This window comes from Vulpes lagopus, chromosome 7 (assembly GCF_018345385.1).
Source record: "Vulpes lagopus strain Blue_001 chromosome 7, ASM1834538v1, whole genome shotgun sequence".
NCBI lineage: Eukaryota > Metazoa > Chordata > Mammalia > Carnivora > Canidae > Vulpes > Vulpes lagopus.
Window position 1 is genome coordinate 68654796 of NC_054830.1, and position 12030 is coordinate 68666825.

The 12030-nt window shown below is 38.7% G+C and overlaps 1 protein-coding gene across 1 annotated transcript in view; it reads left to right on the forward strand.

Moving 5' to 3' along the window:
• Positions 1 to 12030, forward strand: part of CTNNAL1 (catenin alpha like 1) — a 63572-nt gene that overhangs the window by 14376 nt on the left and 37166 nt on the right. The window contains exons 2-4 of the mRNA XM_041762153.1: positions 3567 to 3756; positions 9573 to 9760; positions 11426 to 11545. Of these exons, the coding sequence (XP_041618087.1) occupies positions 3567 to 3756; positions 9573 to 9760; positions 11426 to 11545 (498 nt within the window). The remainder of the gene's footprint in view (positions 1 to 3566; positions 3757 to 9572; positions 9761 to 11425; positions 11546 to 12030) is intronic.

Consider the following 12030-nt stretch of genomic DNA (forward strand, 5'->3'; position numbering starts at 1 on the left):
CTGATCAAAACTCTTTAGAGTGTAGGGATAGAGGGAACATTCCTCAGCATCTTAAAAGTCATTAACATAATATTTTTAAAGCCCCACTTTAACTTTGTTTTTCTTCTTTCTTTTCTTTCTTTCTTTCTTTCTTTCTTTCTTTCTTTCTTTCTTTCTTTCTTTCGTCTTTCTTTCAATATTTAATTTATTTATTCATGAGAGAGTCACAGAGAGAGGCAGAGACGTAGGCAGGGGGAGAAGCAGGCTCTCTGTGCGGAGCCCAATGGGGGACTTGATCCCAGGACCCAGGGATCACACCCTGAGCCAAAAGCTTCATCTTTAGACCTTGCTTTCCTGAAAGTCCCCTAGATTTTGTTTTTGCTTGGAAGCCATTCTTAATTTTAACATCATTTGCCTTCTGGAGAAACAAGGAATTTTCAAATCCAGCAAGGCTTGACTTCTTTTTTATTTAACAGTACTTCATCTAGCTTTTCTCTCTCCTCTTCTATTTTACATTTTAAATAAGAAACCAAGTCGGCATTATGCATGAGAGACAGAGAGAGAGCCAGGCACCACACAGGGAGCCCGATGCAGGACTCGATCCCCGGATTCCAGGATCACATCCTGAGCCAAAGGCAGGCACTTAACTGCTGAGCCACCCAGGCATCCCTCCAATAAGATTTTTCTCACTTTCCTTTCAGCCTTCACACATAGCTTCCTCAGTGGTCACCATGCTTCTACGAAATTTATTCAGCACTCTCTAGCATTTACTAACTCCTCAAAGTCATTAAGCATCCAGGGCCTGATGCCAAAGCCATTCCCATATTTTAGATTTCATTACAGCATTGTTCCAGTTCCAGGTACCAAAACATGCTTTAGTTCTCTATTGGTACCTAAAAAATTACCCTAAATTTAATGCTTTAAAACAATAACATCTATCATTCCATAGTTTCCGTGGGTCAGGAATTCTGGCGTGGCTTACCTGCTAGCTCTGAATTAAGGTCTTTTGTGAGATTGAAATCAAGATGTTGGCTCGGCCCACAGTAATCAGAAGGCCTGACTGAGGCTGGAGAATTTGTTTCCATGTTCACTCTTCTTGCTGTTGGCAGGAGGCTTCAGGTCTTCACTATCTTTTGGCCAGAGGCCTCAGTTTCTTCTCCTGCGAGTCTCTTCATAGAGTTGCTGGAGCGCCCTCCAATATATGATAGCTGGTTTTCTCCCACAGTGATGATCTGAGATTGAGGAGGAAGGGAAGATGGAAGTTACAATGTTTTCTATGACCTGTTCTCAGAAGCATGCCATTGCTTCCACTTTGTTCATTACAAGTGGGTCACTAAGTTCAGTTCATACTTAAGGGGAGAAAGATGAGGTTCTACCTCTTTAAGGAAGTCTCAAGGAACTTGTGGACGCATTTAAAAATAACTATAGAGGGCACCTAGGTTGCTCAGTCAGTTAAGCGTTGGACTCTGGATTTTGGTGCAGGTCATGATGTCAGGGTTGTGAGATCGAGCCCTGCGATGGGCTCTGTGTTCTGTCTGCCTGGCCTCTCCCTCTGCTCCTCCCCTGGCTCTCTCTCAATTTTTCTCATAAACAAACAAACAAACAAGTATCTTTAAAAAAATCACTACAGAGATTACACCACTTTCCTGCTTAGATACCTTTCAGTGGCTTCCTGTCACACTTATAATAAAATACCAACTTTTCACTCCAATTCACAGCCTTTCATGGCTGATCCCTGGCCGCCTGCTGGATATTGCTTTTATATTTGTCTCCTTGCCCCTGCTCTTTTACTGCTTCTGGCCTTACCTCATTCCTTGTACAGGGCAGGCTCCCGTTCTTTCTCTCCCCATCCTTCTCCCCATCTCTCCCTTTCTCTCTCTCTCTCTCTTTCTCCAATTATACCTTCTCCCTAGAATGTTTTGTCTCCTGATATTTGCCAGCTTGGCTACCTTATATCATTTACATCTTAGCTTAAATAGCATTTCTCATAGAAGGAAGATCAACTAATCGGAGGTAGCTACACAAATACTTTCTATCACATTATTCTATTTGATATTTTACATAGCATTTACATTAATTTTTTCTGTTTACTTCTTTAATTATCGTGTCTTTCCTCCCTCCAACCTGAATGAGAGTTTGGGTCTTTTTTTTGTTGTACATTGTTTTTTCATCATTGCCTGAAATTTTATTTGGCATATAATAGGTGTGTAACAAATATATTTTATATGATTGAATCATTTTATCCTGACAGACTGTAAACTGAATAGGGACAGGATTGTGTTAGTCTTGTTCACTGATATATAACTTCAGGACCTAGCATCTAAGAAATATTCAAAATTTTAAAAATAATATTATAGGTGAGGAAATTTGGAGAGATTAAGTGAATTTCCCTAGGTCATTTAGCTAGTAATGGCAGAGCCAAGGTTCAAACCTAGGCCTTCCTGATTCTAAATTATTAATACGGTAACATATAAAATGCTTGACACATGGTAGTTGCTCAAAGAACCATTCCCTTCCTCTTTTCATAATTCTCTATTCTAGTGTTTGTTAATGCACTTATATAAATCATTTCACAGTTATATTCAGTGGACATGTACTCTTTAGGATCTATGTTTTTCATGTAACATTCTTTAAATATTTTTATGTGTCATTATGGTTCATGTACTAGATCTCTAGGACATTTTGAAGATTTATATTTGTTTCAACAAGCTTAACTTGTCACCTTTTATATTTTATTTCAGTGCCTCGAATCAAGTATTAAAACTCTTGGTATTTAATTTACTTTGGATCTACAATAACATGTAGAGAAGTATAAAACAGAGATTACAGTGGACATTCTAAAATGTCTGGCTAATTCAGTAAGCACGTACGGCACGCATATCATTTTGTACAGCCTATACACTGTGCTAGGCAGTGGAGTGGAATACAAGGGGAACAAGGTGCTGTCTCTGCTCTCATAGCAGCTCAAGCCATTTAGAGGAAACCAGATCTCTATTTTTTTTTTTTAATTTTTTATTTATTTATGATAGGCACACAGTGAGAGAGAGAGAAGCAGAGACACAGGCAGAGGGAGAAGCAGGCTCCATGCACTGGGAGCCCGATGTGGGATTCGATCCCAGGTCTCCAGGATCACGCCCTGGGCCAAAGGCAGGCGCTAAACCGCTGCGCCACCCAGGGATCCCAAACCAGATCTCTATTATGCAGTAATAACTAAGAAGTGCTTTGATTTTTCTGTGGCTTTTTTTGGAATGTAATGATCCCTCCTTTCCTGCTTTTCTCCTGTCTTTAAATTTGTTGAAATATCTGGAGGGCTTCTGGAACTATATGTACCAGATAACTGTCATCAGGTAAACTTGGAATTATTATTAATGGAAACATTGTCCTGAGGAGAGATGCAGGATGGATGCTTTACTGGTTGTCTCTGGGCTGAAGCAGTAAAGCTGTCAATTTAGTCTGTTAGGCCAGAGACTTGCTATATGCTGGGCCTAATCCAGTATGGTTGGCTTAATTTTCTTGGCTTTTGTGATATAGCTTTAAAAGATTCTGAGATAAAATTTAATCAAGTTGCTTTCATCTTTTATTTTTAGATCACCACGCTTATTAATCATAAAGATAATACCAAAAAGTCTGATAAAACTCTGCAAGCAATTCAGCGTGTAGGACAAGCCGTCAACTTGGCAGTTGGAAGATTTGTTAAAGTGGGGGAAGCTATAGCCAATGAAAACTGGGATTTGAAAGAAGAAATAAATGTTGCCTGTATTGAAGCTAAACAAGCAGGTATGTGATATTGATATTAAAGCCTATTTATGTCAGTTTTATTGCTTTGGATATGATGACAAATTACCATCTTATTTTGAGTAAAGATTTGTACTGTGCTTTAGCCCTTATGATTACAGATTCCTAGGACATTAAAGGGCTGGATTAGCTTCCAGGAATATTGAACTTCTCTTGGCTCAGATCCTAAATCTGACATATTGAATTCTTTCATTGGGTAGGGTAGTGTCTTCCATTTTTGCCATTAACCATAGAAATGCCAGAGGTATAGACAAATGTGAGGCATGGACTCTGCCCTTGAGGAGCATATTAGCATAACTGCTACCAAGTAGAAAATAGAAATAAAAATTAGCATGTTCAGGGTTGTAAGTTTGAGCCCCACATTAGGTATAGAAATTACTTAAAATCTTTAAAAAATTAGCATGTTTCTTTGCTCATAGCAGACAAATCATAGCAACTTCAAATTTTGTGATGTCCCACAATTCTCTATAGCTGGTGGCACCAAAGCCTGAGAGAACCTGGGGTGTTTTGATGGATACGAATAGTTCAGCTTTGTTGAAGTGTAATTTATACATTTATTCTTTCAATCAAGGTTTACTGAGTGCTGGCTATATGCCAGGCTTTCTTCTAGGCCATAGGGATATAACTGTACACATCAGTCAAATGTCTGCCCTCATAGAGCTTGCGTTCTAGTGAGGGAGACCATAAACAAATGAACAGATATATGATAATTATTCATGAAAAAATAAAGCAGAGTAAGTGTTAGTAGATCAATGGAGGTATATTGAGAACAAAGTTTCTCAACTTTGATGCTGTTGACATTTTGGGTTGGATAATTACTTGTTGATAACTCTTTGCTGGGGGAGAGGGGGGCTGTCCCGTGCATTATAAAGCGTTTAACAGGATCCCTAACTTCTACCTATTAGACACCATTAGGTTCCCCTCTTCCCCGACTGTGACACCAAAAATGTTTCCAGACATTGCCAAATATATTCACGGGGTCAAAATGGCCCCTAGTTAAAAACTATTGAGGTAGGGGGTTAGGAAGCTCCTCTAAGGATGGATTAATTAATTGGAGCAGCCCCAATGAGGGCTACATGAATGAGTATCTGGAAGAATGGCACTTCTGGCAAGGAGAGTGAGAACAGGTATGGCTTTCTAGAAGGGCAAAGATAGGAGGTTTGGAGCGTGTTCTAAGTATGATAGGGGGCCTAATGGAGGGTTTGGTGCAGGGTGGTGACATAATCTCATATTTTTAAAAGGTCACTGGTGGTTCCTATATGGAGAATAGATATTAGGAGGCATGAGGGTGAAATCAGAGACCAATTAGGTTGTTGGCAGGAGTTCAGGTGATAAGTGATGGCAAGTTAGATCAGGTCATGGCATTTAAGGGGGTGAAAATTGGTTGCACTTGGTTATATTATCAAGGTAGTGCTAATAGAATTTGCTGATAGTTTGGAGGTAGGATGTGGTAGAAAGAAGCCATGGATAACTCCAAGGTTTGAAGTATGAACAGCTAGGGAAATGGTGGTGCTGTTTACTGAGATGGGCAACCCTAACGGAGGAGCAGGTGTATTTGGAGAGTCATCCTAAGTGAGATAAAGCCAAGTTCATATGGAGGGGCCGACGAGATCACGCATGGTCCTGTATGTTACATGAGTGACTTCAGGTATTACTCTATAGATGACAGATTGAAGAATTTTCAACCAGAGAAGAAACATAGTTTTGTGTTAGAAATCTTTCTGGTAGGATGGAAGAAATGAACAAATGAGGGTTAATTAGAGTTGAGGATAAAGTCGGGGAAATTAATATGGAAACTTTTACAATGAATCAGGCTAAGCCAAGGCAATGCCTAAGGGATAATAAAAAGCAGGGAGAGTACATGAAATATTCATTAAGGTGGTTAAATAGATAAGACTTCATTATTGGTTAAAAGCAGGATTCTGAGTTGACTCTTGAGTTTGTTGCCTCTCACTGTGATAGTGAATAGATTTTAAGTGGGGAAGGAAGGATGCCTTATTCTATTCATAATTTATATTTTGCCTTCATTTGAAAGAGGATTTGAAATAACTTACAATAAAAGATACATGTTTAATAAATCCAACAATGAGAGATGAAAATAAATACACTGGAAACTTTGGCCCACATTGTTACTCTAATTAAGCATGAAAGTTATCTTTGTACTTCCTGGAAGGCAAGACAAAAATGTGGGAAAGAAAGGGTTATATAATTCTCATTGTTTGTTGAAAAGAAACAAACCAGCTTGTCAAGTGGAGAGCACTTTCTTTCCTGGCACTAAATTTTTGTGTGGGCACTTACACAAGAGACATTACATAATGCAATGGACAATTCAGCAGAAAATGTAGAGATGTTCTACATATTACTGTGTTTTTTTGTTTTTGTTTTTTATAACAGCCCTTAATTAAAGCCAAGAGTAGGGGTTTTTGAATGAAAGGGCAAGCTGAGTCCTACTCACCTTATGGACTTTGTAAGAGGTCACTGTGCTCAGCATAGGGTGAAAAAAGAGGGCATGGTCCACGGACCCACACTCCTGAAGACTGTGGCACTTTGGAAGCCCTCTGTTGTCATGGGCTCCACCTGTTTTCTCTTTTTGAAGTGCCCTTTCCCTTCTTGAGAACTACCTCTTCTGTCATTCTGGTTAAAAGAATGAGAATGGCACCTCCTGGAGTTGTGCAGTATGGAAGCCCTATTTTCTCTTAACATGTACAAATTTAAGACTTAACTTGAATCACTCCTGAAATATTTCTAGCCCACTCAGCCCATAGTAATCAACTTCTCATTTGGAAGTTAAATATTCCAATAAATATTTATTGGGGGAAATATGTAAAGTAGGACTTTGGAGTCAGACTGCCTGGATTTCAGTCTTAACTCTTTACTTGATAGCAGTGTGATATCTAGGCACCCCAAAAATATGCAGTATTTTAAAAAATATGCAATATAGTATTGACTTAGCTTATCAAGTTATATATCACATCCCCAGGACTTTTCTGGTAAGTAGAAGTTTCTAACTTTTGACTCCACCCAGTTTGCGCCCCCTCCTCCAACATTTTCACTTGTTTGCTTAGCCCCATATTTTTTATTGGAGCTTGATAAATGTTTGTAATTGACTGACTTTAGGTTTTCATATTAAGACACATTTTCATATTAAGACACAACACTAATTACATACACAAGCTAAAAATGGCAACCACGAAGCTAAAAGGACAGCTTTGTGACTTTTTCAGGGAGCTAATTTCTGAACAGGCTACACTTTGAACAATTTTATAATGTTAAGGAAGAATTTGACCATGATAGTGGAGCTCACCAAATGTTACCATCCCACGTAGTTAGGAGTTTAATGCCTGGGTTAGTCAGAAAAAGGAAAAGTTACATAATGCCATATGTGCAGGCTCATATGTAGTAATTTTGAGGATTGAGAGCTGTAGGAAAAAGTACCATTTTTCAGAGGCAGATTGGAAACATTTTTATCCTGTAAGCTATTGCAAATGGACACTTTCCCTCCTGCCCCTTTCTATCTATGTTCATTAAGGTTTAATTCTCACATGTCTTCGTATATTTTGCTATATAAACTGTGACCTATTGCTGTGTAACAAATTAACCCAACCCTAGCAACTTAAAGCCACAAACAATTTACCGTACATAGTTTCTGAGGGTCGGGAATCAGGGAGTGACTTAGCCAATGGGGTCTAGGTCATTGTCTTTCATAAGGTTGCCCTCCAGGTATCTTCTGGACCTGTAGTTATCTGAAGGTTTGACTGGACTCCAGGATCTGCTTTCTAGTTCCCTGTTGGTTATTGTCAGGCTTCATTTCTATTTTGGCTTTTGGGCAGAGGCCTGAGTTTCTCCTCACCTATGCCTCTTTGTGGGAATGGCTGCTTACAGCATGGTAGCTGGCTTCCCTTAGAGAGCGAGCGAGCAACCAAGATAGTTACCTTAATATTTTTAAAAACTTATCTTGGAGGTTCCATACCATCATTTCTGCTATATGAGCCCTGGTCTGATGTGGGAGGAGACAACACAAGGATGTAGTAAATTCCAGGAGGTGAGGATCCCTGGGAGCCGTCTTGGAGGCTAGCTACCACAGACTTCCTCTATTAGTAGAGTTTCAGCTATTGTCAGGACATGTAACCAGTCCATACCTACAGGCTTGTCTTTTGGGTTTTCCTGTGTTCTTTCAAATTCCTGTTGTCTGAAAGTGAATTTATCATCTTCCCTTCTGTGCCTGTGATGTTAAGTGATTTAGGTTCACAACCTTGAAGCCATTTTTTTTTTTCATTTCTCCTCTTCTTATCACTGCTCAGGTATCAGTTTTATATTTTCTTTCCTTGGTATCTTCCAAATAATCTTTTTTATATTCCTGTAGCTACCATCCTTGCAGGATCCTTACTGCTTCATACTGCAATTGAAATGCTGTCTGATTAGTACCCTGACTTTGAGTCTCTCCTTTCTCTAGACTGATCCTAAATCTTGATTCCATTATGTCATGCCCTGTGACCTGTCCATTAAAATTCAGGTATTTTTTACTCAGGATCCTTAGCCTATGGGCTGATAGTTTATTTGGTATGTACTAATATTGACAAGGGAGCTTTTGTGAGAAAATCAATCCAGTAGGCACTGAGGTTTATTTAGTATGTGAAAACTTACCTTAAACATTGCAAGATGATGAGAAGCTTATTATTATTATTTTTTAATCTTGTTAAGTTAGGGAAGCCCGGGTGGCTTCAGTGCCTGCTTTCAGCCCAGGGTGTGATCCCGGAGTCCTGGGATCGAGTCCCACGTTGGGCTCCCTGCGTGGAGCCTGCTTCTCCCTCTGTCTGTCTCTCTGCCTCTCTCTCTCTCTGCGTTTCTCATGAGTAAATAAATAAAAATCTTAAAAAAAAAATTAATCAATCAATCTTGTTAAGTTAAACAGTTAAGTTTGAAAAAAATAAACAGTTAAGTTTGGAAGAAATTATAGTCTGGCTTAATTTTTAGAGTTCAAATATTTGTATTATTTTATTGATGGGTAATTGCTCTTATAGAAATCAAAATATTTTGATAGTGAAGAGACTTTTTCTATAGAGTTGGGAGTTCACTTGGTAGAATGGTTTATGCTGGGCATCATAAGAAGTATGAATTCAAACAGCAAGCCTCAGGGTCAGCCTCTGTCTTGAGTTCTCAGGAGAGATACTTTTATTATTTTCCTACTCAGAGCCCAGGCTGCCCAATAGATAAACTTTAATATTATTTCCCTTTGCCTATGGATGATTTTTCTAGGCCCCTTTTATACTGAAGATGCCTCCCAAAGGCCCCAAAGCTTTGTCTTCTTTCCATGGGTGCTCATAAAAACTCTAGGCTCTTCATCTGTGGAGATGGGCAGTGACCCTCCACCCCTGCCCCAGTGCCCCTCTATCCCCTCACCCCTGGTCAATGCCTTGGCAATTGCTTAATGCTCTGCTTTAGGTTCTTCTTTGGTTATTGGCTCTTGGGATTTCTCTTACTTAGTCTTACAGAGAAGAAGGTGTTTTTAGGTCATGTAGTTTGCCATACCACTGGAAGAAAAGTTAAAATATTTTTCAAACTTGGTGAAGGCAACACGTTTTTCAGTTCTTAAGAATGTGCCATTATTTTGTCATTAGAGAGCCTCATATGATAATCCTTGTGCTCATCAAGGAGAAGCTGTTTTTTCTTCCTGAAATGAGACTCCAAAGCCAAGTGTCTACCCACTTGAGCACATTACCTTCAAGAGTAAAGTCTGGATTTTAATTTAAGTGCATCTTATTCCCAATTTAACTTTTCACCCTTGCCTTTCTTCTTAGGAGAAACGATTGCAGCACTTACAGATATAAGCAGCTTGAATCATCCAGAATCTGATGGCCAGATCACAATTTTTACAGATAAAACAGGAGTTATAAAGGCTGCAAGATTACTTCTTTCTTCAGTGACGAAAGTGTTGTTGCTGGCTGACCGAGTAGTCATTAAGCAGATAATAACATCAAGAAATAAGGTACTTGTATTTCTCGTGTTTCTATATTTGTGTCTTTTAGGATTGTTTAAAAGTGTTTTTTAGGTTAATAACAGATAATTTGACAATGCTTCTCAATTTTACTTGTTTATACCTCCAGTTGTCTATAGTTTAAAAGTGCTATTTCTTCTACACCTATAATTCCTGAACAGCGTGTGTACTGGGTCTAAATTTTTAGATGTAAATAATATTTCTTCCAGAAAACTGTTATATACTTGTTGAGGCTTATATGTGAAAGCTTTTCATGTGTACACATTTGAGAAAAAAAAGCCAAGAGCCATGACAACATATGTAATAGAAACCTAGCTGATAAAAATACCAAATACCTCAGTACCTTACCTTTTTTTTTTCAGAGTCAGAGGATAATAATTTATAAACTTAAGAAAAAAATTCAGTCATCTGAAACCACAATTATCTCTACAACAAAATTTCTGTGTGCAGCATCCCTAGAGATTATGAATAATCATAAAGCTTACAGAATAATTTAAACTCTCCCAGTCTAGAACTCTTCCAGTCTTTCAGATAATGTTTGTGCTCCTCCATCATCCAGGGAAGCCAGGGCACGTACAGTCATTTCTTTCTCTGGATAATTCCCTAGGAAAGGAGGAGGGCAATCTGCCAGGGAAGGGATTATCTCAGTCGAGCCTGAGGACAAAACTACCAGATGAGTGTTGAGTGAATTAAAGAGTGTGAGTTTCAAGCAAGAAAGAAATTGGAGAGGTAGATTGGGCAGTGGTAGGGTGATAGGAAAAAGCCCCTCTCTCTCTGACAGACAGAGTTTGTGGTCAGTGGTAGCAACCTGCCTTATCTGTGCTGGTCGCTTGGACTTCCTGAGCTGCCAGGGCAGATTAACATGCCAAACATTCATCATATCCTCATTTTAAAAAGTAAACACAGGATATCTGTGTTTTCTTTACCTATCTTGGTCTGACGAAAGCTAATCCAGTGCTATTATTTTTGAGAAAAGTATTTGAAAATATGTTTCACATCTATTTGCCTTAAAACTAATATCAAGAAAACGCCTAACATTGTCTATTGGCTCTACTATAGGTTTCTCATTTTTTTTGGCTCCTGCCTGCCCAAAGCCTCTTGGCAATTAATTTATTCAACACAGGCAATTCCTGAGTGATCCAAGCTGTGTAACTGCTCTCAAAGTGCTGCACCTTCCTTTCCATTCCTCACTGTGCGGTGACCTTCCTTCCACTTTCTTGGGAAGAGTGGGGTTCCCTCAGTTCTGGTTCACTGAACCAAAGGCTCCTGTGTATTGCATTTATTTATCCTCCCTGTCTCCCTAGTTCTCTGAAGATTTGATTACCTCGGTCCTGCACACTTCCACCTTTCCCAGACTTTCCTACATAAACGATCTCATTTCCTATATATTGAGGTGTTTCTTGTATTCTTTTTCCTTTTAATTTTCAAGTAAGCTCAGGTCTTCCCATCGTAAAAACAAATCATTCCCTCGATGATTCTAACCTGTTGATGTGCTTCTCCTTCTCTGGGCTCCTGTTTCCCTGTCTTCCCCTCTGACAACTCCTTCTTAGCTCTCCCCAAGAATTTAGTGTTTCTCATTTGTCCTCTCTATTCAGTCTTGACATCTCAGTCTCCTTCATATCTGTACCTGACAATCAAATATTCTCTGTTTTGCAGGTTCTTGCAACTATGGAAAGACTAGAGAAAGTGAATAGCTTTCAAGAGTTTGTCCAAATATTCAGTCAATTTGGAAATGAAATGGTGGAGTTTGCACATCTAACTGGTGATAGACAAAACGTATGTGTTTGCCACATTTAAGAATTTTCAAATACATGTATACTTTTTAATTTCGATGGAGATGTGATCTTTATGATCATTTGGGTTGGTTTCTTTGCTTATTACATTTATAAATTTATAACTTTGGTGTAGAAAGCCTTTCATAAGGGAGCTAGGATAATGTAAGTAAATCTACATGTCTTTTTTTCCATACATGTAACAATTAAATATGTTTCAACCACACACACACTAGGAAAGGTCATACTTGCCACCATGGCTCATATCTAATACTTCCTCTTTTATGAAAGTACATTTGACTCTTCTACCAGGCCTCAGGCAAATAAATTGAGTCATCATCTATATTCTGGTTGTATTTTGTAACGTGTTATATGTTATTCTGCTGTTACTGATTTCTGTCAGTTTTCTCCATTAGCATCAGTAGTGATAAGTCAAGCCATTATTTACCTGCATTAGCTATGTGCTAGGTACTTAATATATATGATCTT